Consider the following 27,787-nt stretch of genomic DNA (forward strand, 5'->3'; position numbering starts at 1 on the left):
GATGTGCTATCTCTCACTGTTACCAATAACCTACCCTTCAATTATGGGCTGCTCATGTCTTTGTCAGTGGGCAAACTTACAAAATCAGCAAGGGATCAAATACTTATTTCCACCACTGTATATCTGAAACAAAGTTATTTACTACTGCCGTCAGGTCCCGAAGCGCCTTCCAGATGGCATTCAAAGTAACCTCCATGGAAGCCAAAAACTCCAAGATGATTTCTCTTGAGGTGTTTAGGAGTGGTTCCGACGATTCGGGTTCTCCTGCAAACGTCCTCCATTTCAGCATATGCCTCTAACTCACTCCTCCACTCCTTTGGACATGGTGGTTGAATAATTCGGGAGCGATGTAGTTGTTTTTCCAGGTCCAAGAGCGTCGACACTCCTTCGCCGGCGCTAATCAAAGGACTCGCCAACCCTTTCATCTGTGGGCAGTTCAAAGCGCAGCGGTCCCGCACTTGCTGCTCAGGGGACAAAACGCTGGCCATCAGCGGCTGACCGCCAGTTGTTCCCTTCCTCTCAGTTAAGGAAAATGCAATTGCAGAGAGGGAATTTACATAAAGAAGACAAAACTTCAGAGGGCAGCTGGGCATATGAAATTCAGGTCACCATCTTACCACTCTCCCAGTTTGGGACACTCTTTGTCTGGTTTCTCCTCAGAGGCCTGTCTGATATGGGTAACCCTTCAGCATAGCTCTTTGAGTCATTGAAACACAGAAGCCCCTCCACCACGACAAGGTGGTGTCCCTTCAGAGGGGAGATCAGCATTCTTTTTAATTTTAATTATATGCTTGTAAAATATCCTCGAAATAATTTTATAAGAAATCCGATTTTCTTTTTTATTCTCTATTATCTTAGCCGAGATTGGGTGGCAGAGCCGGTGGTGGGAGGCGGGGATAGTGCTGGGCAAACTTATACGGTCTTTGCCAGAGCCGGTGGTGGGAGGCGGGGATAGTGCTGGGCAGACTTATACGGTCTGCGCCAGAGCCAGTGGTGGGAGGCGGGGCTGGTAGTTGGGAGGCGAGGATAGTGCTGGGCAGACTTATACAGTCTGTGCCCTGAAATGGACAGGTACAAATCAAGGTAGGGTATACACAAAAAGTAGCACATATGAGTTTATCTTGTTGGGCAGACTGGATGGACCGTGCAGGTCTTTTTCTACCGTCATCTACTATGTTACTATGTTACTATTTTTATGTATCTTAAATTTATTATATGATGGTGGTATATTCTACAAATAATTTTAACAGAAGACCAATTAACAAAAATTTTTAGAAGAAACATACTCGTTATTCAATAGCTCTTAAAAACAGTTAAATTAAATTTTATTACAAAAAAGGGGGAGACTAAAAGGCTTGTGTAAGTACCTTCCTACACCTTTTAATCAGTATCCTTTTTAATTCACTGCTATTAATTATTTTTAAACCTGGAGTATGTAATGGCGCGATTTAACAAACTGAAGAGTAGCAACACCTCCTGGAACGGATGGTATCCATCCCAGAGTACTGATTGAATTGAAAAATGAACTTGCGGAACCTATTGTTAGTAAAATTTAATTTATCTTTAAAACTGATCGTGCTACCGGAAGATTGGAGGGTGGCCAATGTAACGCCGATTTTTTAAAAAGGTTTCAGAGGAAATTACATTTCTTTGAAGGGGTGAACAAACATGCGGATAAAGGTGAGCTGGTTGATATCGTGTATCTGGATTTTCAAAAGGCGTTTGACAAAGTACCTCATGAAATACTCCAGAGGACAGTCATGGGATAGGAGGTGGTGTCCTATTGTGGATTAAAAACTGGTTAAAGCTAGAAAACAGAGAGTAAGGTAAAATGGTCAGTATTCTCAATGGAGAAGGGTAGTTAGTGGGGTTCCCCGGGGTCTGTGCTGGGACCGCTGCTTTTTAACATATTTATAAATGCCCTAGAGATGGGAATAATTCGTGAGTTAATTAAATTTGCTGACATCACAAAGTTATTCAAAGTTGTTAAATCGCAAGAGGATTGTGAAAAATTACAAGAGGACCTTATGAGACTGGGAACTGGGTGTCTAAATGGCAGATGACATTTAATGTGAGCAAGTGCATAGTGATGTATGTGGAAAAGAGGAACCCGAATTATAGCTACATAATGCAAGGTTCCACATTAGGAGTCACCGACCAAGAAAGGGATCTAGGTGTCGTCATTGATGATACGTTGAAACCTTCTGCTCAGTGTGCTACGGCGGCTAAGAACGCAAATAGAATGTTAGGTATTATTAGGAAAGGAATGGAAAACAAAAATGATAATGTTATAATGCCTTTGTATCGCTCAATGGTGCGACTGCAACTCCAATATTTTGTTCAATTCTGGTCACCGCATCTGAAAACAGAGTGGAATAAGAATAGGTGCAGTGAAGGGCGACAAAAATGATAAAGGAGATAGGTCCACTTCTCTATGAGGAAAGGCTGAAGCGGCTAGAGCTCTTCAGCTTGTAGAAAAGACAGCTGAGGAGAGATATGATAGAGATCTATAAAATAATGGGTGGAGTGGAACAGGTAGACGTAAATCATTTGTTTACTCTTTCCAAAAATACTAGGACTAGGGGGAATGTGGTGAAGCTGGAAAGTAGTAAATTTAAAATGAATCGGAGAACAATTTTCTTCATTCATCGTGTAATTGAACTCTGGAATTCGTAAAGGCGGTTAGCTTAGCGGGGTTTAAAAAAGGTTTGGACGTCTTCCTAAAGGAAAAGTCCATAGACCATTATTAAAATGGACTTGGGGAAATCCACTGCTTATTTCTGGGATAAGCAAAATAAAATGTTTTGTACTTTTTTGGGATCTTGCCAAGTATTTGTGACCTGGATTGGCCACTGTTAGAAACAGAATACTGGGCTTGATGGACCTTTGTTCTGTCCCAGTATGAAAATACTTATGTACTTATGTAGATAATACGCTGAAATCTTCTGTTCAGTGTGCAGCGGTGGTCAATAAAAAAAACAGGATGCTAGGAATTATTAGGAAAAGAATGGTGAATAAGACTGAAAATACTATAATGCCTCTGGATCCTAAGGAGCTTAGCCGAGATTGGGTGGCAGAGCCGGAGGCGGGGATAGTGCTGGGCAGACTTACACGGTCTGTGCCCTTAAAAGGACAGGTACAAATCAAGGTAAGGTATACACAAAAAGTAGCGCACATGAGTTTATCTTGTAGGGCAGACTGGATGGACCATGCAGGTGTTTTTCTGCCGTCATTAACTAGGTTACTATGTATTGCTCCAAGGTGCGACCCCGTCTTGAGTACTGCCTTCAGTTCTGGTCGCCATATCTCAAAAAAGACAGCAGAATTAGAAAAGGTTCAATGATGAGTGACCAAAATGATAAAGGGGATGGAACTCCTCTGATATGAGGAAAGGATAAAGAGGTTAGGGTTCTTCAGCTTGGAAAAGAGATGGATAAGAGGAGATATTGAGGTCTACAAAATCCTGAGTGGTGTAGAATAAATAGAAGTAAATCAATTTTTTTACTTGTTCCAAAAGTACAAAGACTAGGGGACACTCAAGGAAGTTACATGGAAATACTTTTAAAACAAATATGAGAAAATATTTTTTCATTCAATGAATAGGTAAGCTCTGGAACTCTTTGCTGGAGGATATGGTAATGGCACTTAGCGTATCTGGGTTTAAAAAAAGGTTTGGACAAGTTCCTGGAGGAAAACTCATAAGTACATAAGTAGTGCCATACTGGGAAAGACCAAAGGTCCATCTAGCCCAGCATCCTGTCACCGACAGTGGCCAATCCAGGTCAAGGGCACCTGGCACGCTCCCTAAACGTAAAAACATTCCAGACAAGTTATACCTAAAAATGCGGAATTTTTCCAAGTCCATTTAATAGCGGTCTATGGACTTGTCCTTTAGGAATCTATCTAACCCCTTTTTAAACTCCGTCAAGCTAACCGCCCGTACCACGTTCTCCGGCAACGAATTCCAGAGTCTAATTACACGTTGGGTGAAGAAAAATTTTCTCCGATTCGTTTTAAATTTACCACACTGTAGCTTCAACTCATGCCCTCTAGTCCTAGTATTTTTGGATAGCGTGAACAGTCGCTTCACATCCACCCGATCCATTCCACTCATTATTTTATACACTTCTATCATATCTCCCCTCAGCCGTCTCTTCTCCAAGCTGAAAAGCCCTAGCCTTCTCAGCCTCTCTTCATAGGAAAGTCGTCCCATCCCCACTATCATTTTCGTCGCCCTTCGCTGTACCTTTTCCAATTCTACTATATCTTTTTTGAGATACGGAGACCAGTACTGAACACAATACTCCAGGTGCGGTCGCACCATGGAGCGATACAACGGCATTATAACATCCGCACACCTGGACTCCATACCCTTCCTAATAACACCCAACATTCTATTCGCTTTCCTAGCCGCAGCAGCACACTGAGCAGAAGGTTTCAGCGTATCATCGACGACGACACCCAGATCCCTTTCTTGATCCGTAACTCCTAACATGGAACCTTGCAAGACGTAGCTATAATTCGGGTTCCTCTTACCCACATGCATCACTTTGCACTTGTCAACATTGAACTTCATCTGCCACTTGCACGCCCATTCTCCCAGTCTCGCAAGGTCCTCCTGTAATCGTTCACATTCCTCCTGCGACTTGACGCCCCTGAATAATTTTGTGTCATCGGCGAATTTAATTACCTCACTAGTTATTCCCATCTCTAGGTCATTTATAAATACATTAAAAAGCAACGGACCCAGCACAGACCCCTGCGGGACCCCACTAACTACCCTCCTCCACTGAGAATACTGGCCACGCAATCCTACTCTCTGCTTCCTATCTTTCAACCAGTTCTTAATCCATAATAGTACCCTACCTCCGATTCCATGACTCTGCAATTTCTTCAGGAGTCTTTCGTGCGGCACTTTGTCAAACGCCTTCTGAAAATCCAGATATACAATATCAACCGGCTCCCCATTGTCCACATGTTTGCTTACCCCCTCAAAAAAATCCATTAGATTGGTGAGGCAAGACTTCCCTTCACTAAATCCGTGCTGACTTTGTCTCATCAGTCCATGTTTTTGTATATGCTCTGCAATTTTATTCTTAATAATAGCCTCCACCATCTTGCCCGGCACTGACGTCAGACTCACCGGTCTATAATTTCCCGGATCTCCTCTGGAACCCTTCTTAAAAATCGGAGTAACATTGGCTACCCTCCAGTCTTCCGGTATTACACTCGATTTTAGGGACAGATTGCATATTCCTAACAGTAGCTCCGCAAGTTCATTTTTTAGTTCTATTAATACTCTGGGATGAATACCATCAGGTCCCGGTGATTTACTACTCTTCAGCTTGCTGAACTGACCCATTACATCCTCCAAGGTTACAGAGAATTTGTTTAGTTTCTCCGACTCCCCCGCTTCAAATATTCTTTCCGGCACCGGTGTCCCCCCCAAATCCTCCTCGGTGAAGACCGAAGCAAAGAATTCATTTAATTTCTCCGCTACGGCTTTGTCCTCCTTGATCGCCCCTTTAACACCATTTTCGTCCAGCGGCCCAACCGACTCTTTGGCCGGTTTCCTGCTTTTAATGTATCTAAAAAAATTTTTACTATGTATTTTTGCTTCCAACGCTAATTTCTTCTCAAAGTCCTTTTTTGCCCTCCTTATCTCCGCTTTGCATTTGGCTTGGCATTCCTTATGATCTATCCTGTTACTTTCAGTTGGTTCTCTTCTCCACTTTCTGAAGGATTGTTTTTTGGCTCTAATGATTTCCTTTATCTTACTGTTTAGCCACGCCGGCTGACGTTTAGTCTTTTTTCCCTTTTTTCTAATACGTGGAATATATTTGTCCTGAACCTCCAGGATGGTGTTTTTAAACAGCATCCACGCCTGATGCAAGTTTTTTACTCTGCGAGCTGCTCCTTTCAGTCTTTTTTTCACCATTTTTCTCATTTTGTCGTAATCACCTTTTCTATAGTTAAACGCTAGCGTACTTGATTTCCTAGTTTCACTTCCTTCAATGCCAATATCAAAACCGATCATATTATGATCACTGTTATCAAGCGGCCCTCGTATCGTTACCCCCTGCACTAGATCATGAGCACCACTAAGGACTAAGTCTAGTATTTTTCCTTCTCTTGTCGGCTCCTGAATTAGCTGTTCCATGAAGCTGTCCTTGATTTCATCAAGAAATCTTATGTCCCTTGCGTGTACAGATGTTACATTAACCCAGTCTATATGCGGGTAATTGAAATCCCCCATTATTATTGTGTTGCCCAGTTTGTTTGCGTCCCTGATTTCCTTTAACATTTCCGCATCCGTCTGTTCGTCCTGGCCAGGCGGACGGTAGTACACTCCTATCACTATCCTTTTCCCCTTTGCACATGGAATTTCAATCCACAGTGATTCCAAGGAGTGTTTTGTTTCCTGCAGAATTTTCAATCTATTTGATTCAAGGCTCTCGTTAATATACAATGCTACCCCTCCACCAATCCGATTCACCCTATCACTACGATATAATTTGTACCCCGGTATGACAGTGTCCCACTGGTTATCCTCCTTCCACCAGGTCTCAGAGATGCCTATTATATCTAATTTTTCATTTAGTGCAATATATTCTAACTCCCCCATCTTATTTCTTAGGCTCCTGGCATTCGCATATAGACATTTCAAACTATGTTTGTTGTTCCTAAGTACATCATGCTTAGTACTTGACAGTATTAATTGGCAATCTTTTGTCTGATTTTTATTGTTATTTAAAGATACCCGATCTACTACAATCTCTTTTGCAACCTCACTATCAGGATACTCTATCTTCCCTGTTATGGTGATATCTTTGAAAGATACCTTATCCCGAACCATGCTCTTTTGAGCGACTGTCGGCCTTCCCCCCATTTCTAGTTTAAAAGCTGCTCTATCTCCTTCTTAAACGCCGATGCCAGCAGCCTGGTCCCACTCTGGTTAAGATGGAGCCCATCCTTTCGGAATAGGCTCCCCCTTCCCCAGAATGTTGCCCAGTTCCTAACAAATCTAAAGCCCTCCTCCCTGCACCATCGTCTCATCCACGCATTGAGACTCTGGAGCTCTGCCTGTCTCTTGGGCCCTGCGCGTGGCACAGGTAGCATTTCAGACAGACATGGGGAAGCAACTGCTTGAATTGGGATTTGTAGCATGGAATGCTGCCACGATTTGGGTTTTTGTCAGGTACGTGTGACCTGGCTTGGCCACTTGACAGCATACTGGGCTAGATGGACCACTGGTCTGACCCAGTATGACTACTGTTATGTTCTTATGCCTCTCAACTCTCTGGGAATGGATCGTGCCTAGTATGTTCTCCATCATCACTTTGATGTGTGTTACTATTGATGGGGGTGCTTCTTCAAGCATTTCTGCCTTACAAGGGTTGAGAATATAGGAGTCCTTGGCAAATTTGCTCAGTGTAGATCTGAATTCTTGAGAGCCTAACTGGTTGAAGGGGGCCCAGTGACAGTCTGCTGGACTTCAGTGCACTAGGCACGGCTCTGTCTTCCTCTCTGTAGAGGCTGTAATCTATATGGATTTCAGCAGGTTGTCCACTTTGGTTTGAAAGTAGTCAGCAAAGGTACCAGGGGAGAGATTTATATTTTCTTTCATCTAGTTGAAATAGTGTCTGGTAGGAACTGCAGCTGTTAGTAATCTTTTGGGAAATGAATTTTTGTTTCTCTATTCTAACCATATTTTTGTATTCCCTGATTTGTGATCTCCAAAGTTCTCTATCCTGGTGTGCTTGGGATTTCATCCAGGTCCATTCTAATTTCCTGCAGGCTTGTTTCAGTGTCTTTAATCCTTGGGTGTACCATGGGTTTGAGGATGACCTTGAGATCTTTCTATCTTTCTATCTTTCAGCGGCGCAATGTCATCTAGTGTCGATTGGATAGTTGAGTTCCTTGTGGCCACTAGATTCTCTGTTGTGGTGACTGATCGTACTTCTGACCACAGTTATATGGCATCTATTTTATCTCTGGATGTAATTGTCCCTCTCCGATACATTCTTTGCTTGCTGCATGTTAAACAAAGGTTGAATTCTTGTAATTTATGATCAGACCAAATGAGTGAGGATGATTGCCATGATTTCTTTGTTACGTAGGTGGGTGGGAATAAAGATAGTGTCTATTAGGTGGCCATCCTTGTGTGTAGGTCCGTTGCTGATTAGTTGCAGGTCAAGATCATACAAGAAGCTTAGCAGGGCTTGGGCCTCTTGGAATTCTTTGTCTTCAGGTCTCCTATGATAATAGTATCTGGATTAGAAGTTAAGCATTGCATTATAAAGGTTTAGAGGACGTCTGTTACTTCTCGCCAGGGTCCTTGGTGGGGGGGGGGGGGGGGGAGATCAGTATTATTCCATAAACATTGTTGGAGAAGTAGTTCTGATTTTTAGGAACATGCTCTCCACACCCTTATGTGTTATTGAAGCAATGTATGATGTATGTAAAAATGTCACAGTAAAAGTTATGAAGTGTTGTGTTTTGCTTAAGTTAAACATGTGACTTTAATCCAAATGTAATTTTGTGAATATGCATTAAGAATATTAATTTTAAAGGAATTCAACTCAAAAACACTCTAGCAACATACAACTTTGACAATGAAGTAAAAATCTATAAATCTATTAGTCACAGTGAAGTTATATATATCTTTATTCTTCCTTAAATTTGAATTTTAAAAGTACTGCCCGAGAATCCAGAAAATCCAAAAACCCACACTGACCCTATCCTCAAGCAGTCTGAATTTCTGGACTTCTACTGTACCTTCATCTCTCCATTTGGTCAGCTGCTCAATCAGGGCACCTTTTTGAAGGATGTGATTGAAACAGGTTTAGATAAAAACGTCCTTTTTAGACGTGGACATTCTTTCCCATTCCATTATCGCTGAAAGACAACGTAATTTTGGGCCCACCCTAGTTCCATCCAAAACATGTCTCCAACACGCTCCCTTGCTATTTGGATGACCTGTAGTACAAAATGTCCAAATTCTGCCTTTTGAAAATCGTGATTTGGACATTTTTGGCACATGAACCTTTTCTTGGCCATTTTGAGACACTCATCTGCTTCGAAAATGAGCACCATAGTGTAATAAGTTTATAATAAAAAAAGATGAAAAATCAAAAACTCTCTGGTAAGAAACATGTTGCACATACATAAGCAACTTTCAAGCTATTTACTGATAAGGAAAAAGGAAAGCAAATATCAAAAGAACTTCAGATAATCATACAATCTTGCTTCACTAACAGACAAACAGGTCTCACAGGATAGGCAAGTGCATAAGCTGTAGTAAAACAAATATCAGTGGTTAAACCAGTTAAAAAAACAAACAAGCTCTTAAGCTAACACAGTTAGCCAACAAAAATAAACTCTGTAGTTAAGCCAACCAGAGAACAATTATACTTGCACCTAAACTGAATAAACCATAACATGGGCAGATGGGACTTTCAAACATTCTACATTCTACTTAGCACTATATCTAACCCAATATTACAATGAATCATCATATGGGTCAACAAGCACTGTACCGATATTACACAATTTACCAAAACTCTAACAAAACAGTACTAACCACATCAACAATTTAAACATCCTGGACATAAAAAAAAATGCTCTACCCTCCAAGCCATCTACAATACTCAAGGATTTCAACTGTTCCCACTTTGAGCCCCTTCCATTTTATCCCAATAGAGAATCTGTTGTGTTCCTCAGTGCCTGCCTCAGCTCCTTCAATCCCACACACTTTACACTGAAACAGTAATCACAACACATACTTTCAAACAGCCTGGGCTTGGGTTTCCACCACTGACCAATAAATCAGGTATACATATCCAAAATATACACGATGAGATGGAGGGTTGGGACAGTCGTTACTAAGAGAGAGGAGGTGGAGGGGAAGTCATCAGAGTCCTGAGACCCTCTCCCAACATCAGGTATTTAAATTCAATCCAGACTCACCCCATTTTAATTAGCCCTGTGTGGATGCAGCCAATCCATGGATTTATACAAGACACTGGTTTTAAAAGGGGGTACCAGTAGAGAAGGGAAGTGTGCCTCTTCTTTTACTCCTCACCTCCCCCACCCCCCACCCCCCACATAGACAATCATACAGATAACAAGCAAACTCTGTACAGCCTGACCTCTAAAGAAGGATGGAGGGCAAAAGAGGAGAGGGCCCAGGCCCATTCCATATTAAAGGCAGACGGCATGAACATGCCTATCCCACCTTGCAATAAAACCAGCTAACAAACTACCAGCATTTCAGTTCAGCAACTAACCCACAACTAGGCTTTGTAGTTAAGATAGAAAACCACAATGCATTTCAATTAAGGAAGTTAGCTAACAAGGCCTAAACATTAGGTATAGACAAGTGTACAAGGTGCCAAAAAGTGAAGGCATCAAATACCCAGGCCAGAGAGGAGTCTGCTTCTGGTACCTTAGGGCCATTTGCATGTGTTGCTTCAAAGGGGAGCCACTATGGCATTATGGCCTCTCTCTAATCCTCTTTAGGCTCTCCAGTCTTTGAGATCTGCCACCCCTTACTGCTTTCTGGGATCAGCTGTCTGGTCTTTCCTATTGCTGTCAAGACCAAACCCATCTCTGTAGCAAACAAAATATTACGTCATGTTCAAACATATTTTTGCGGTGGCTGGTGTATATGTGTATTTTTGAAGACTATACGGATCGTGTTGGGCCAAAAAGCCCTTTAACTGGCCCAATATTATCCATTTAGGTAAGGTATGGAGGGAGGGTGGCGCAACAAAATTATTTGGATAGCAGCGATTTTCAGCCACTAGCCAGATAAGGTATATGTTTAGCTTAAGATGCGGATCTAAAGTAAAAGTCTAGCGCAGCAGCTATCACTGTGTAACACATATATTCAGGATCCAAGTATATATATTATCGGGCCTACATTCAAATGGTGCCTGTGTTTACTTTAAAACAGTGACTGCCACCACTGAAAATTACCCCATACACTGTATTTTCAGTTAGGTAATTTCAACAACAAATTAAGCATTACAGTTAAAGCTGTAGAACTTGATTTCACATGGTCTAAGTCAATTATTGACCCACCGGCTTTTGAAGTCAAGATAGCCAACTCAAGTCAGCCATACAGCTCTAAATCAATCTTTGCAGAGTTGGTTTTCAGACCAGACTCAGAGAGGTGCAGAAGATATTCAAGCAGTTTTTGTGTTGGACACTGACGAGATATAAGGCCTTGCTCTCATACCAGACAGCAAACCTCTTCCACATAAATGAGTAATGCCTCTTAGTGGAGCCTTTCCTGGAAGCCAGCAAGATGTGGGAGACACCCTCTGGCAAGTCTAAGATTTCAAACTCTATGCTCTCAACTAGAGAGCTGCACGGGAACGGGGTCTGCGGCAGAACGGAAGCAGATCTGCGGGGTTCCCGTGGGGACGGAAGCAGTTCTGCAGGGTTCCCGCAGGGACGGAAGCAGGTCCTGCGGGGTTCCCATGGGGATGGAAGCAGTTCTGCGGGGTTCCTTCCTTGCCTACAGTGATGTGGCTCAAATCCAGAGAGAGACTGAGGGAACTGACCAGAATTTTCTTTTATGTGCCATTAAATTCTTGCGGGGATGGGTGGGGATGGGTTAAATTCTTGTGGGGACAGGTTGTGATGGGTTAAATTTTTGCGGGGATGGGTGGGGATGGGTAAGATTCCAGTGGGGACGGGTGGGGATGGGTGAGATTCTAGCAGGGACGGGCGGAGATGGGTAAGATTTCTGTCCTCGTGCAACTCTCTACTCTCAACATCCAAACCATGAAGGCCAGGGATTGGAGGTTGGAATGTAGAAGTGACCCCTTGTTCTGTGTGATGAGGCTTGGAAAAAGTGTCCAATCTCCATAGATCATCGGAGTTTAACTCCAGAAGAAGAGGAAACCAGATCTTTCTCATCCAGTAAGGTGTACGATTAGGATCATAGTTCCCTGGTATTGCTTGCGTTTCAGCAAAGTCTTCGATATGAGAGGTACTGGAAGATACACAAACAGAAGACTCTCCTACGTTGGGGAGAGAAAGGCATCTGATACTAGTCTGCCGTGCGATCTCAGCCTGGAGAACTGGGGGACCTTATTGTTGAGATGAATGGCAAAAATGCACTGAGAGGGTGCCCCACTCTCAGAAGATCTTGCCCCACTTGTGAAGTTTCAAACCCTTGCTCAGTCTGTCTGCTAGGCAGTTTCTTTTTCCTGGGAGGTATGTGGCTCGGAGGTCCATCCTGTGAAGGAGGGCCACTGCCATATTCCTACTGCTTCCTGACACAAGGGGTAGAAGGATCCTGTACCCCCCTGCTTGTTTAACATAAAACATTGCAACCTGGCTGTCTGATTGGGTGAGAATAAGTTGGTTTTGTAGGCTGCATTCCAAATGGACCTGAGCTTGAGAAGGTTGATATGGAGATCTGTTTCCTGAGCCAACCAAGTGCCCTGGTTGTGGAGCCCATTCACATGAGCTCTCTATCCTAGGCTGGATGCATCCATTGCCAGCACCTTTTGAGGAGGTGGAATTTGGAATGGTAGTCCCCCAGTCAAATCCATCCAAACTGTCCACCAGAGAAGGGCATGAGTCAACTCTGGAGGAATTTGGATGACATCAGCTAGGTTCCCAGCCGCCTGAGACCATTGGGAAGCTAGGGTCCACTGGGCTTCTCTCAAATGTAGACATGCCATGGGAGTGAAATGCACTGTTGATGTCATGTGGCCTATCAAGCTCAACATTTGCCAAGCTGTGACCTGCTTGCTGCTTCAGATTTACAAGGTGAGCTTTCATAAGGTCTCAGCTCTCACTTGTTGAAGAAAAGACCGAGCCTGCATTGTATCTTGCAGGCCTCCTATATATTTCAAATCGGTGGACCAGCAGCAGGTGGGATGTGAGGTAGTTTATGATGAACTCTAGTAACTCCAACACCCAAATAGTTAGGCACACTGACTCTATTGCCCTGCTATGATGTACTCTTGACTAGCTAATCATCCAGATGGGGAAACACATACACTCTCAGCCTACGTAGATATGCCGCTACTACCACAGGACATCTGGTGAATACCCTGGAAGCTGTACAAGGCCAAATGGCAGTACATGATATTGATAATGGTGCTTCCTCATTCAAAATCTGAGATACTTCCTGTGACTGGGAAGTATCAAAATATGGGTATAGGCATCAAGTCCAGAGAGCATAGCCAATCATTTTCCTGAACCATGGGGAGAAGGGTGCTCAGGGAAAGCATCCTGAACTTTTCTTTGACCAGGAATTTGTTCAGGGCCCTTAGGTCTAGGATGGACAACCCCCCCCCCCCCCCCCCCCATTTTCTTGGGGTACAAGGAAGAACCTAGATTAGAATCCCTTCTCTTATTCCCCTAGTGGCATGGGTTCAACTGCCTTGATCAGAAGAAGGATGGATATTTCCTCTATAAGTACCTGCTTGTGCTGACTGCTTAGTGACAGTGCTCTTGGTGGGCAATTTGGTGGTCTTTGACACCAATTCAGTCTGAAGAACCCATCGGTCAGAGGTTACAAGGGGCCACCTGTGATGCTAAATATTAAGCCTCCCCCTACTGGAAGTCGATCCAGGATGGTTACTTTGAAGGCTGCTATGCTCTCTTGGAGTCAGTCAATAGCTCAGTCCTTGCTTTGACTGGGGTGATAGCAGGAGCTTCTAAGGATGGGCTGGCAAGGCTGAGAACAATGGGCCTAGGGATGCTAGGCACAGCGGGAAGGCAGTAGGAACTTAAGCCTCAGAGCACTAGGTTTGCCATCTAAGTGCTCACAAAATCCACTGTGAGGAAGAGAATGAAGATAGAAGGGGCAGAGACAGAGATTAGATGGTGTCCAATGGTTTTTTTTTTATGAGGTTGGTAACCTCATCCAACTTATTTCCAAACACGCTGTCATCTAGGCAAGGAATATCCGCCAACCTCTCCTGCACCACTGGTCCCAGGTCAGAAACACACAGCCATGAGAGTTTACGCATCCCCACAACCATGGCAGAGAATCTCGACACTATGTCAAAAGAGTCATAGGTGCCCCTGGCCAGATATATTCTATACTCCAGTTGCTTACGGGGAAAAAGCATAGTGATAGGATGAAGAGACAGATGTAGAAATTTTAAAGGAAATTAGGGAAGAAAACAAACTGGGCAACACAATAATAATGGGTGATTTCAATTACCCCGATACTGACTGGGTAAATGTAACATCAGGGCATGCTAGGGAGGTAAAATTCCTTGACAAAATCAAGGACTGCTTTATAGAGCAGCTGGTACAGGAGCCGACGAGAAAGGAAAAATCCTAGACCTAGTCCTTAGTGGAGCGCATAATCTGGTGCGAGAGGTAATGGTGCTGGGACCACTTGATAACAGTGATCATAATATGATCAAATTTGATATTAGCTTTGAAGTAAGTATACACAGGAAATTCAATACGTTAGTGTTTAACTTTAAAAAAGGAGACTATGATAAAATGAGAAGAATGGTGAAAAAAAAAACTTAGAGGAGCAGCTTTGAGGGTCAAAAATTTACATCAGACATGGATGCTGGTGAAAAACACCATCCTGGAAGCCCAGGCCAAATATATTCCACGTATTAAGAAAGGAGGATGGAAGACCAAACGACAGCTGGCATGGTTAAAAAGTGAGGTCAAGGAAGCTATTAGAGCTAAAAGAAAATCCTTCAGAAAATGGAAGAAGGAACCCACTGAAAATAATAAGAAATAGCATAAGGAATGTTAAGTCAAATGCAAAGCGCTGATAATGAAGGCAAAGAGGGATTTTGAAAAAAATATTGCATCGCAGGCAAAAACACATAGTAAGTTTTTTTTTTAGGTATATTAAAAGCAGGAAGTCAGCAAAAGAATCAGTTTGACTGCTAGATGACTGAGGGGTAAAAGAGGCAATCAGGGAAGACAAAGCCGTATCGGAGAGATTAAATGAATTCTTTGCTTCAGTCTTCACCGAGGAAGATTTGGGAGAGATACCAGTGCCAGAAATGATATTCAAAGCTGACGAGTCGGAGAAACTGAATGAAATCGCTATAGACCTAGAGGACGTAATGAGACAATTTGACAAATTGAAGAGTAGTAAAGCTCCTGGACCAGATGGTATTCATCCCAGAGTACTGATAGAACTGAAAAATGAACTTGTGGAACTATTGTTAGTAATATGTAATTTATCCTTAAAATCAAGCGTGGTACTGGAAGATTGGAGGGTGGCCAATGTAACGCCAATTTTTTAAAAAACGTTCCAGGGGAGATCCAGGAAATTAGAGACCGGTGAGTCTTACGTCGGTGCCTGGCAAAATGGTAGAGACTATTATAAAGAACAAAATTACAGAGCATATTCAAAAGCATGGATTAATGAGACAAAGTCAACGTGGATTGTGCCTCACCAATCTATTACATTTCTTTGAAGGGGTGAACAAACATATGGATAAAGGTGAGCCAGCTGATATTGTGTATCTGGATTTCCAGAAGGCGTTTTACAAAGTACCTCATGAAAGACTCTAGAGGAAATTGGACAGTCATGGGATAGGAGGTAGTGTCCTATTGTGGATTAAAAACTGGTTAAAAGATAGAAAACAGAGAGTAGGGTTAAATGGTCAGTATTCTCAATGGAGAAGGGTAGTTAGTGGGTTCACCAGGGATCTGTGCTGGGACCGCTGCTTTATAATATATTTATAAATGACCTAGAAAAGGGAGTAATTAGTGAGGTAATTAAATTTGCTGACGACCAAAGTTATTCAAAGTAGTTAAATCGCAGGAGGATTGTGAAAAATTACAAGAGGACCTTACGAGACTGGGAGACTGGGCGTCTAAATGGCAGATGATGTTTAATGTGAGCAAGTGAAAAGTGATGCATGTGGGAAAGAGGAACCCAAATTATAGCTACGTCATGCAAGGTTGCATGTTAGGAGTCACCGACCAAGAAAGGGATCTAGGTGTTATCGTTGATGATACGTTGAAACCTTCTGCTCAATGTGCTGTAGAGGCTAAGAAAGCAAAAATAGAATGTTAGGTATTATTAGGAAAGGAATGGAAAACAAAAATGAGGACGTTATAATGCCTTTGTATCGCTCCATGGTGCGACCACACCTCGAATAATGTGTTCAATTCTGGTCGCCGCATCTCAAAAAAGATATAGTGGAATTAAGAAAGGTGCAGAGAAGGGCGACAAAAATGATAAAGGGGATGGGACGACTTCCCTATGAGGAAAGGCTAAAGCAGCTGGGGCTCTTCAGCTTGGAGAAAAGACGGCTGAGGGGAGGTATGATAGAGGTCTATAAAATAATGAGTGGAGTGGAATGGGTACACGTGAAGCATCTGTTTACGCTTTCCAAAAATACTAGGACTTAAGGGATGCGATGAAGCTACAAAGTAGTAAATTTAAAACGAATCTGAGAAAAGTTTTTTTTTTAATCAACATGTAACTGAACTCTGGAATTCATTGCCATAGAATGTGGTAAAGGTGGTTAGCTTAGCAGAGTTTTAAAAAAAGGTTTGGACAGCTTCCTAAAGGAAATTGGACTTGGGGAAAATCCACTATTTCTGGGATAAGCAGCATAAAATGTTTTGTACTTTTTGGGGGCTCCTGACAGGTATTTGTGACCTGGATTGGCCACTGTTGGAAACAGGATGCTGAGCTTGATGGACCTTTGGTCTGTCCCAGTATGGCAATACTTATGTACTAACTGGCAAAGCTCTGTGGTCTGCTCCTGTGGGAGAGTATCCGCAAGATTTAGTGTACAGTGGACAAAGATATTAAGTAGAGGTTTGTGGAGAGCTAATAGGATTGGATGTGGACAAAGATCATCAAGGCCTGAAAGGTTTTCTTCCCAAATGAGCCTAGTGTCCTAGCTTCCCTACATGGGGGTACCGAGGCATACATTCTGGAACTCCTAGCTCATTTGAGAGTGGATTTTACCATCACAGAATGGTGTGGCAGTTGAGCTATCTCGAATCCAGGAGCCTTTTGAATACAGTACTGCGTAACTACCTTCTTAGGTGCAACCTGCACTGAGAGGGGAGTTTCCAAGTTCTTTATTAGTGCATCCTTAGGGATAGCGTGCAAATGGTACAATGACCCATTCCTTAGGAGGAGACTCATAGTCCAAGATAGTCAGCAGCTCCGCCCTGGGCTCTTCCTCTGTTTAAAACTTAAATGGGATGGCAGAAGCCATCTCCCTGATAAAACCAGTGAAAGAGACCCTCAGGTGGAAATTTGTGTCTTTCTTGAGGTAGTGAGGGATCAGAAGGTATCCCATAAGACTCCTCCTTTGAATCCTATAAGTGGTCCCATTCAGACTCTTCACCACACTCAGGGTGAACTGAATGAGTCTGTGCCTACCATGACTCAGTGGATCTATTTCCATGCCTCAAAGAGTGTCAAAGTACAGCCCTATTCTCTGACTCCAGGGAAGCTCCCTTCCCGGAAGTTGAGAGCAGTACTGTATGTGTCAAGGTCGACACCCTGCAATTTGCCGGTGTTGAGGATCTCTGCACTGGAATGGAGGGAGCATCAGAAAAAATCTGGGCTGATTCTGTAGTTCCCGCAAGCACTCTCGAAGCTTAGCAGTTTGCAACTGCAGCATCCTCGAGAATTGCTCGGAAATGCTCATAGAAGGAAGCAATCAGCAAAGATGGGGGGGATCTGGAAAAAAGATATCCTAAGAAGGCATCAGTGTCAGACTGGTAGGAGGGACATGGCCGCTGGGAACTTGTGCACCGGCACCTCTTCCAAGGAGAGGAAGCACTCTTCCTGGTGCCAGAGCTTCTCAGGTACCGGTGTTGAGGAGGACCAATGCTTATGCTTCTTGGGCTTCCCTTGATGCACAACATCACGGTCCTTCAGTGCCGATGAGGACGTCGTCGAACCCTAGTGTGCCAGGGTCTAGTCTCAGCACCCAATGTCGAGGGAAGTGGAGACCTCCTCAACATCGGAGCACTCCCAGTGGACGCTGAAGTCTCGACAGCCATTGAGGTTGATGCTTCTGCTGCCAATGTTGATGTACAGCACTTTGAGGAGCCAAAAGGCTTATCCTGTTAAACCTCCTACGCCCTCTGTGTCCTCAGCTGCATTTGTAAACAGAGAGAACTAAAGCTAGGCTGATGGTCAGGTCCAAGGCACCTGATGCACCAGTTGTTGCGCGTCCATCATGGAAATCACCCGATTACACTGGGTGCACCTTTTGAAACTATCTTTAGAAGCTACTGGGGGTCTTCTTGGATACTGAGAAAAGGATAGCAGCAAAATTAAACTCCTCAATTTTGAACCAGAAAAAAGGGCAGTGTTCAAATCGAGGTTGAAGTTCCAGCCTAAAAAGGTCTAGCAATACAAGAAAAATAAAGGAAACTTTAAGGGCTGTGTGAGGAGGTTTATAGAACACTGCCCTCACCCTTAAGAATAGTCCCTCAGATAGCCTGAGCCACCTAAAGAACACTTGTCCTACCCCAGGAGGAAGTGAGTTAGGAGGGATGAAGTTGGAAACAGGAAGTATAAAGAACAGGGCCAGACTGAGGTTGAAGAGATCCAGGAAAGGAAGAATCGAAGCCCCAGCAGACACCACTACAACTTACATTTAAAGACTGTGACCTAGCTGAGGTAAGCCACTGTTTCCTGTTTGAGACTTGCAAGCCTTGATACAAGGTCTGGCTGGAGCCAGACCCTAAAACTCAAAGAAGGCTTACAAGGCTGTGTCAGCCCCACTAGCCACAGACTGTTCTGAGCCTCCCAGCCAGAGGCCTAAGACTGGGCTTCTTGAACTACAGAAGCATTTTCCTTGTATACCTGGTATGTGACGTAACAGACCACAGGATTCAATTAAACACTTGTGTTATTTCACAGGCTCACTCTCAACCCTCACTCGGGGTATCACATGTGGTGGCAGTGATGGGATTTTGAGACTATCCTGCCTGAGGAAGTCTGATCTGTGACCTCCGGGGCTCTGGGCCTATCAATGATACTATGCCGAGAAATTGGGCAAAGGGGGTTAGCCCTGCCCCAGTTAGAAAGGGACGTATAGCTAGTGCCAGACAGGCAGGTTTTATTTTTGTTTACTGTTGTACTATGTGGTTCTGGCCACTAGAGATACAGCAAAAACATGAAAGACTACTCCAAGCCTTGGTGGAGGGCCAGCAACAGCAACAGTTTATGAGAGCATCTTCAACAGCAGCAACAACAGGTGCTGCAGCAAGTGTTGCAAGTTCAAAAGCATAAAGAAATAGAGAACTCCAAAGGGGAGGTGGGCGGGATTGTGAGAATATTCAGCCTGCTGTCCTCAGAGAATACCTGCTACAGTTAAGTATCTTCGCTTTCTCCGAGGACAAGAAGGCTGAGATATTTTCACAAATGGGGTATCCCTAGCATCCAGGCTCACCCATAACAATAAACATTGGTGAACTGGGCCTCGCAACAGCGAGGACATAACACAGATTAACCTGAAACTATATACAACTAGCTGAGAATGCAGCCTGGACAGAATAAAACGGGCCTAGGGGGGTGGAGTTGGATTTTAAACCCCAAACAAATTCTGCAGCACCGACTGCCTGAACTAACTGTCGCGTCGGATATTCTGCTCAAGGCAGTAGTGTGATGTGGATGTGTGGACTGAAGACCACGTCGTAGCTTTGCAAATCTCTTCGATGGAGGCTGACTTCAAGTCAGCCACTGACGCAGCCATGGCTCTGACATTAACAGCCATGACATGGCCCTCTAGAGTCAGACTAGCTTGGGCATAAGTGAAGAAAATGCAATCTGCTAACTAACTGGAGATTGTTGCTTTTGATCTCAATAGGAGTCAGAAAACGCACAAACAACTGGGCGGACTGTCTGAAGGACTTCGTCCAGAGAGCATAGCCAATTGTTTTTCTGAATCATTTGGAGAAGGGTGCCCATGGAAACCATCCTGAACTTTTCATGGACTAGAAATTTGTTCAGGGACCTTAGGTCTAGGATGGGCCGCATTCCCCCCTGTCTTTTCCTGTTCAAGGAAGTACATGGAATAGAATCCCTGAATTTTTCTCCTGGTGGAACAGGTTCAACCATATGGGCCTTCAGAAGGGCGGAGAGTTCCTCTGCAAGTACCTGCCTGTGCTGACAGCTGAATGAATGAGCTCTCAGTGGGCAATTTGGAGGTTTTAGATGCCAATTGAGGGTGTATCCGAGACGAACTATTTGAAGAAACCTCCAGTCTGAGATTATAAGAGGCCACCTTTTGTGAAAAACGTTTAGCCTCCACCTGAAAGGCAAGTCATCCAGGACTGACACTTTTACTGCGGCTATGCTCTGCTGGAGCCAGTCTAAAGCTCATCCCTTGCTTTGCCTGGGGACCAGCAAGGGCCTTAGACGCACACTGTTGATGTGAACGAGTGCATTGGGGCTGAGCCTGAGTAGGCTGGTGAGCCAAAGAGTTGTATCTACACCTATTATAATAATAGGAACTCCTCCTTGGCTTGCCAAAAGTCATCCTATCTGAGGAGGATGATGCAGAAGGTGCCCGGTGGGAGACAGAAAATATGGAATCAGTGTGTTTTTCGATTTGGTCAGCGACCTCTTCAACCTTCTCTCCAAGAAGGTTATTCACCCCTGGCAAGGGGAATCCACCAACATCTGCTAAACAGAATGTTCCAAGACAGAAACATGCAGCCATGAGAGTCTGCATTGCTATACTTGAAAACAGATCCTGGATGCCACATCAAAAATGTCATTAGCGCCTCTGGCTAAGAACTTTCGACACGCCTTCTGCTGCTTGACCAACTGGTGAAAAAGTTCAGCCTGTTCTGGAGGGAGTGTCTCAACCAAGTCCGACAGCTGGCGCACCGAGTTTCGCAACTAAATGCTCATGAAGACCCGGTAACATTGTATACGGGAAAAGAGCATTGAAGCTTGGTACATCTTCTTCCCAAAGGAATCCAGGGTTCTAGCTTCTCTGCCTGGGGGTGCCAAGGCATAGTCCCTGGAACTCCTGGCTCTTTTGAGAGTGGATTCCACCACCATGGAATTATGAGGCAACTGAGGCCTATCAAAACCAGGCGCGCTGTGGATTCGATACTGGGTGTCAATCTTCTTGGGCATGACAGGGACCAACAGAGGGGACTCCCAGTTCCTGACGAGGACTTCCCTGAGTACCTCATGGAGAGGGGAAGTCACAGCCTCCTTAGGAGGAGATGTGTAGTCCAGAACCTCGAGCATCTTGGCCCTGGGCTCATTCTCCACTTCCAAAGGAAATAGAATGGCATCAGCTATTTCCTTTACAAAAGGTGTAAATGAAAGGCTCTCCGGAGGAGACTTTCTCCTTTCAGGTGGAGAGGAGGGTTCAGAAGGAATCCCATAAGACTCATCCAAGGAGAAGTACCTGTAATCCAATGAGCACTCATCTTCAGTGATAGAGTATCTCCCAATGGGATTGTCGAGACTGAATCTGACTTGGTGACGAGGAACTATGTCCTCAAGAGCAGCGTTAAGTAGACTCTCGTCTCGACTCTGGCGAAGCTTCCTCCACCGGCATCAAGGGAGTGCTAGCTTGGGTGGCAGTCGACACCAGGGCCACAAGCAGTGCCGGCATTGGAGGCTGCAACACAGGCTGAGGGCCAAGTAGGCCAGAACAGGAGGCAGGGTAGGCACAAGCACCCCCAATTTCAATGTACACTCTTGCATAAGGCCATCCAGCCGCTCAGGGAGCAAGGCCCAGATACACTCATCAAGGGCTGAAACCAGGAAAACCTGGGGCGCCAGTTGAGGCACAGGTTGCAGAACTGCTGGGGTCAACGCGGGAGCTGATCTAGGCTCGCGCTACACAAAGCTCTCTTTTGGCTATGGCAAATGCTGGACCGGGCGACACGGATCAGCATCACCCACTTGTGAGAATATAGAAGCCTGCTTGTCCTTGGAGAAGGCGCTGGTTCCTTAGTCTCCAGCCATTTAGCTATCAGGTGAAACATTAGGCGGGCCAAAAGCATGCTAATGCAGACTTTTTGTCCGAGGAGCTGGACCCTAATATAAAAAGGGGTCTGTCCTGCTCCATAGAAAAACGAAGATTGAGAGACCCACACTTGCATATTAGGCAGGAAGGCACCAGCGCATGCGAGGTGGGGGGCTGGTCCGGAGGGATGCTAAGGAATTTTGAGTTAGAGACCTGCACAGGAATGGGGTTTTGAGGTTGTCCTGTGGAAATCCCCTCCGGAGCTACAGGATTCCCACGGGGACAGAAAAAGTTCCTGCAGGGTTCCCGCGGGGATGGAAGCAGTTCCCATGGGGATGGAAGCAGTTCCTACAGGGTTCTCATGAGGATGGAAGCAGTTCCTGCAGGGTTCCTGTGGAATTTTAAGCTACACCTGCATCAGCTTCTCATTTACTAAGTTCTTTAAGCGCGCCCTCCTCCTCCTCCTTGCTTTAACAGCACAGATGTGGAAAGTCTTCCATTAATCCTTCCTGCTCATGGGCAGATGTGCAGGCCTCAGTTCTGACACAGGCTCGAGCATCAGAGATCACCTGGTCTACTGGCACATGCATGTAGCAACCTCTCAGCACACAGTGCCAGCGAATCAGAGAAGAGTCTTACATGGGATTGTTCCAAGTTTGAACTTTCTTGCCTGCAGTGCTATGGGTCAAATCCAGAGACAGAAAGCTGACCAGAATTATTTTCTTTTTTTAGGTACCATTAAATTCTTGTGGGGATCGGTAAAATGGAAGTGGAGGAGTAGCCTAGTGGTTAGAGCACTGGTCTTGCAATACAGAGGTGGCCGGTTCAAATCCCACTGCTGCTCCTTGTGATCTTGGGCAAGTCATTTAACGCTCCATTGCCTCAGGTACAAACTTATTTATTTATTATCTCTCTTAGATTGTGAGCCCTCCTGGGACAGAGAAATATCCAGAGTACCTGAATGTAACGCACCTTGAACTACTACTGAAAAAGGTGTGAGCAAAATCTAAATAAATAAGATTCCAGCAGGAATGGATGGGGGCGGGTTAGATTCCGGGGGGGGGGGGGGGGGGGGGGGGACAGGTGGGAATGAGTTAGATTTCTGTCCCCATACAACTCTCTATGTTGAATATATATCTAAGCATCTCGAATAAACTGTAATGGCAGCTATTTGTGGCAGCAGAAGAACAAGAAAAGACAACATTAAACAGGAGTAACATTTTGAAAAAAATAAAAACCATATATATACACACATCTAAGACTGTGAAGCAGAACTGATAAATTGGGCAGTAATAGAATAAACAAAAATTTTTAATATAAGTGGTTTACTGAATGGTGATGTGGAGGGGCATAATCGAACGGCACTGGCCATCTATATGGGCGGCCATCTCTAAGGCCGGTGCCGTAAAGAGGTGTCCCGAACCGTATTATCGAAACAAGATGGCCGGCCATCTTTTGTTTTGATAATACAGTTGGGGCCGGCCAAATGTCAGAGATGGCCGGCATCGGTTTTCACCGATAATGGAAACCGATAGCCGGCCATCTCAAACCCGGCCAAATCCAAGGCATTTGATCATGGGAGGGGCCAGCATTCATAGTGCACTGGTCCCCCTCATAAGCCAGGACACCAACCAGGCACCCTAGGGGGCACTGCAGTGGACTTCATTAATAGCTCCCAGGTACATAGCTCCTTTCCCTTGGGTGCTGAGCCCCACAAATCCCCTCCAAAACCCACTCCCCACAAATGTACACCACTACCATAGCTCTTATGGGTGAAGGGGGGCATCTACATGTGGGTACAGGGGGTTTCGGGTGGATTTTGGAGGGCTCCCATTTACCACCACAAGTGTAAAAGGTAGGGGGGGATGGGCCTGTGTCCGCCTGCCTGAAGTGCACTGCAGTACCCCCTAAAACTGCCTCAGGGACCTGCATACTGCTGTCATGGAGCTGGGTATGACATTTGAGGCTGGCATAGAGGCCGGCAAAAAATGTTTGTTTGGTTTTTTTTTTAGGGTGGGAGGGGGTTGGTGACCACTGGGGGAGTAAGGGGAGGTAATCCCCGATTCCCTCTGGTGGTCATCTGGTCATTTGGGGCACTTTTTGGGAGGCTTGGTCCTAAAAATAAATGGACCAAGTGAAACTGGCCAAGTGCTCGTCAGAGCTGGCCTTTTTATTTCCATTATTGGCTGAAGCCGGCCATCTCGTAACCACGCCCACATCCCGCCTTCCATACCCTGCCGAAATGCTCCCTTTAACTTTGGCCAGGCCTGCAACGGAATGCAGTTGAAGCTGGCCAAAATCGGCTTTCGATTATACCGATTTGGCCGGGTTCAGGAGATGGCCGGCCATCTCCCAATTTGTGTCGGAAGATGGCTGGCCTTCTCGTTCGAAAATAAGCAGGATAGTTAACTAATATTAATAATAAGAAGTATGGAGTCCCCTATGTTACTGTGTAGTATTGGAGGAAAAGACTTCAGTTACTCGGTTTATTTGTGCTATTTTTACACTTTATCAGAAGGGAGAGCTTCCTTATTAGTCAGAAAAACCTCCAATAACGTTATCCCTGTGATAGTGCATTAATTGCCAATAGCAATTCATCTCTGCTATTCCACGCTGCTACTTTGTGATTACATTAAAGAAATCTTATAAGGACGGGCACTTATCTGTAACTAGGCTTTCACTCTGTGGTTCGCTCCACAATAGCTTTGTCAGGAGACAGAGAAAATACTGAACATTCCAGGCTGCACGATATCATTAGGGGGCAGTTTACTTGGAACTATTTTCTCTGTCTCCTTCCGCTGGTAGACGGACACAACCCATTAGTCTGGTCTTGTATAGATGACAAGGAAAGGTGCCCCCCCCCTTCACCCGTAAGGGCTTTGGTAGTGGTGTACAGTTGGGGGTAGTGGGTTTTTTTTTGGGGGGGGGGGGGCTCAATACACAAGGTAAGGGAGCTATGTACCTGGGAGCATTTTGTGAAGTCCACTGCAGTGCCCCCTAGGGTGCCCAATTGCTGTCATGGCATATTAGGGGGACCAGTGCACTAGAAATGCTGGCTCCTCTCACATCCAAATGGCTTGCATTTGGATGTTTTTGACTTGCACGTCTTTTGTTTCGAAAATCGCCAAAACTCAAAGACGTCCAAATCTAAGGACATCCTTGGTATTTTCGAAACGAAAGATGGACGTCCAACTTTTTTCAAAAATATGCTTTTCCCCGCCTCCTGATTTGGAAGTTTTACAAAGATGTCCAAATCCCAACTTGGATGTTTCTTTCGAAAATGCCCCTTTATATAACTTTGGAAATCTATGTGCTTTGATAATGAGCACCATAAAGATTTTTGTTTAAGTTAGGGGAAAAAACATACAAATCTTTTGCATATCCAATTCTTGAGCACACTACATACAGCTGCCCATGTGGAAAACAAGGAGTCCTGCCACCTCAAGTAACCGGGTTTATAAAAAGACACAATTAAGCTGGTGAGTTTTATAATGAAGGCAATGGGGATTTGATGGTGAACGTACAGAGATGACAGCGAGCAAACAGGGATGTCACTGTGTACTCACCTCTCCCCTGGCAGTGTATACAGTTCAGCAAGCTGGAAAGAACCACAGCAAGGTGGAGCTGGAAGTATAGCTTATTCCACATTCTTTCACTGCTTCTTGGCTCTGAAATTAAAGTAGTAGAAAAGGAGAAATTAGGTCTTACCTGATAATTTTCTTTCCATTAGTTTTTCACACTATTCCAGGACAAGTGGTTAGTTATGTCCATCGTCCAGCAGGTTGAGATAGAGAATACAGAACTGAGCGCCACTATATAACTTCCTCTAGCAGCTGAGCTCCTCAGTATCCGTCCTCAAGCAAGGAAGAAAACACACCCAATTAGGAGCATGATCAGCAATCAACATATCCAGCCCCATTCAAAGATAAGGTCCCTGGAAAACAGGATATAAAGACAGTACATAGAGCCACCAACAAAGGCGTCACACCACGGGAGGGCTCCTGGAATAGTGTGAAGAACTAATGGAAAGAAACTTATCAGGTATGACTTAATTTCTCCTTCCATTACGTTCATTCCCACTATTCCAGGACAAGTGGGATGTTCAAAATCTATCCCTACGAGGGTGGGAAGCCGAATCTGCCACACGCAGAACAGACACCCCAAATGTAGCTGCTGCCTGAGCGGCACCAGCCATTCTACCAAACTTACTGGAGGTATGCAGCGAAGCATACACTGCTGACCTACAGATAGCCATCAGAGAAGACAATGAAGCCTCCGCCCAAGACGTAGTCACACGTCCAGGAGAGAGAGCCTTCAACCTGAGAAGCGCCTCCCAGGATACAGGCTGAGACCACAGCCACCTTCACACACTGGGCAAAGAAAGCCTTGGGCAACATGAGCACCCCCCCCCCCCCCCTGTTTACCAAACAGCCCAATAGGAACAAACGAATGGTGAAAAACATCGGGAACCGTGAAATGCAAGAACACCCTACTAAGACAAGAAGCTTCCAAAAAACAGACCGCTGACTATGGAAAAAGACCAACAAACACTACGGCAAGAAGCATGGTACTGCCCCAAGTGAGACCCCTGCCTCCGAAAAACGAATAAAGGGACCTTCCAAGAGAGAAAGAAGACTGAAGTTGCGAGAAGCAACAGGTTGACAGAAACACCTCAAACAAAGAGAGAACTAGACAGGTGCTTTAGCCAACTAAGCCGTGGTGCCATAGAACGAGGGCCACCTATCAACAGGCTCAAACGGAGCGTGCTGAAGCACCCAAAGGACCAGAAAAAGAACTCAGTCTAGAAGGAGCAGCTAAAGAAGACTCCTGCAAGCAGCCCTGAAAGCAAGCCAGGACCCCCACTGGACCTACAGCACTAGCCCCATGAATTTCTCTCCTGACAAAAAGCCAGAAAGTGGCCCAGAGAGAACTCAACTGCGACTCAAAACCTCACAGCACGCCAGACTTAGAAACACACACTGGCAGATGCTGATGAGGAACAGCGCTTCCCAGCCCGAAGCAGGGAAGCCACCACTGAAAGCGAATAACCTTTCTTCCTCAGCCAAGCCCTCTCCAAGGCCAGGCCGCAGGACCAAAGGAAATGGGGGAGGGAACTTCCATGGCCACTAGGCCCCGACATAAAGACCTTGACACTGAAGGAATCACAATGGCTCCCTAACCAGGAGCCTTATGAGATCTGCATACCATGGAAGCCATGGCCAGGCTGGAGACCAGGATCATCCTGCCCCAAAGGTCTGCCACTCTCCCACACAGCCGGCCTAAAATCGGCATGGGGGGAGGCATATGGAGGTCTCTCGCTCAGACACAACCGTCACAGGGTGAATAGATCCCTACAGTCCTATGCCCGACGGTGGCTGAAACACAGAGGAACCTAGACATAGGACTAGGCCACCAGCTGAAAACTGCTCGACCAACCGCTCCCTCTGCTGTAAACCAGGGCGTACCGACTGAGCAAGTCTGTCTCCATATTGAGGGACCCCACAAAGCAGCCGAAGGCACAACCGAAGTCTCACTGCCCCATCCATTAACAAGCTGGACTCCCCCACCAGCAGACTGCTAGGAGTTCCCCCCCCCCGAGAGGCGAAAAAAAGGCAACCGCCAAAGGCAAGACCGAAAGGCCCAAACAGTGGCATTCCCAAAAGTGGGGCAAAGGCCTCCAGAGCTCGGCTCACTGCACGCAGCTCCAGAGGACAGAGGGCCAATGCCCTCCTTGGAGATCAAGAGCCCTGCACCAAGGAACCCCAGCAAAGGGCACTCCCCAGCCCAAGAAGCTGGTATCCATAGACACCACCTGCCAAAGCAGGCTCGATGAGGACCTTCCCAAGGTC

At 45.1% G+C, this 27,787-nt stretch overlaps 1 protein-coding gene across 5 annotated transcripts in view; it reads right to left on the reverse strand.

Moving 5' to 3' along the window:
• The window catches only part of LIFR (LIF receptor subunit alpha), a 267,586-nt gene that overhangs the window by 169,449 nt on the left and 70,350 nt on the right, over positions 1–27,787 (reverse strand). For all 5 annotated transcript variants that reach the window (XM_030193051.1, XM_030193054.1, XM_030193052.1 and 2 more), the window contains exon 3: positions 25,505–25,606. In XM_030193051.1, the coding sequence (XP_030048911.1) occupies positions 25,505–25,586 (82 nt within the window). In that variant the 5' untranslated portion in view covers positions 25,587–25,606. The remainder of the gene's footprint in view (positions 1–25,504; positions 25,607–27,787) is intronic.

The sequence above is a fragment of the Microcaecilia unicolor genome, chromosome 2 (genome assembly GCF_901765095.1).
Source record: "Microcaecilia unicolor chromosome 2, aMicUni1.1, whole genome shotgun sequence".
Classification (NCBI taxonomy): domain Eukaryota; kingdom Metazoa; phylum Chordata; class Amphibia; order Gymnophiona; family Siphonopidae; genus Microcaecilia; species Microcaecilia unicolor.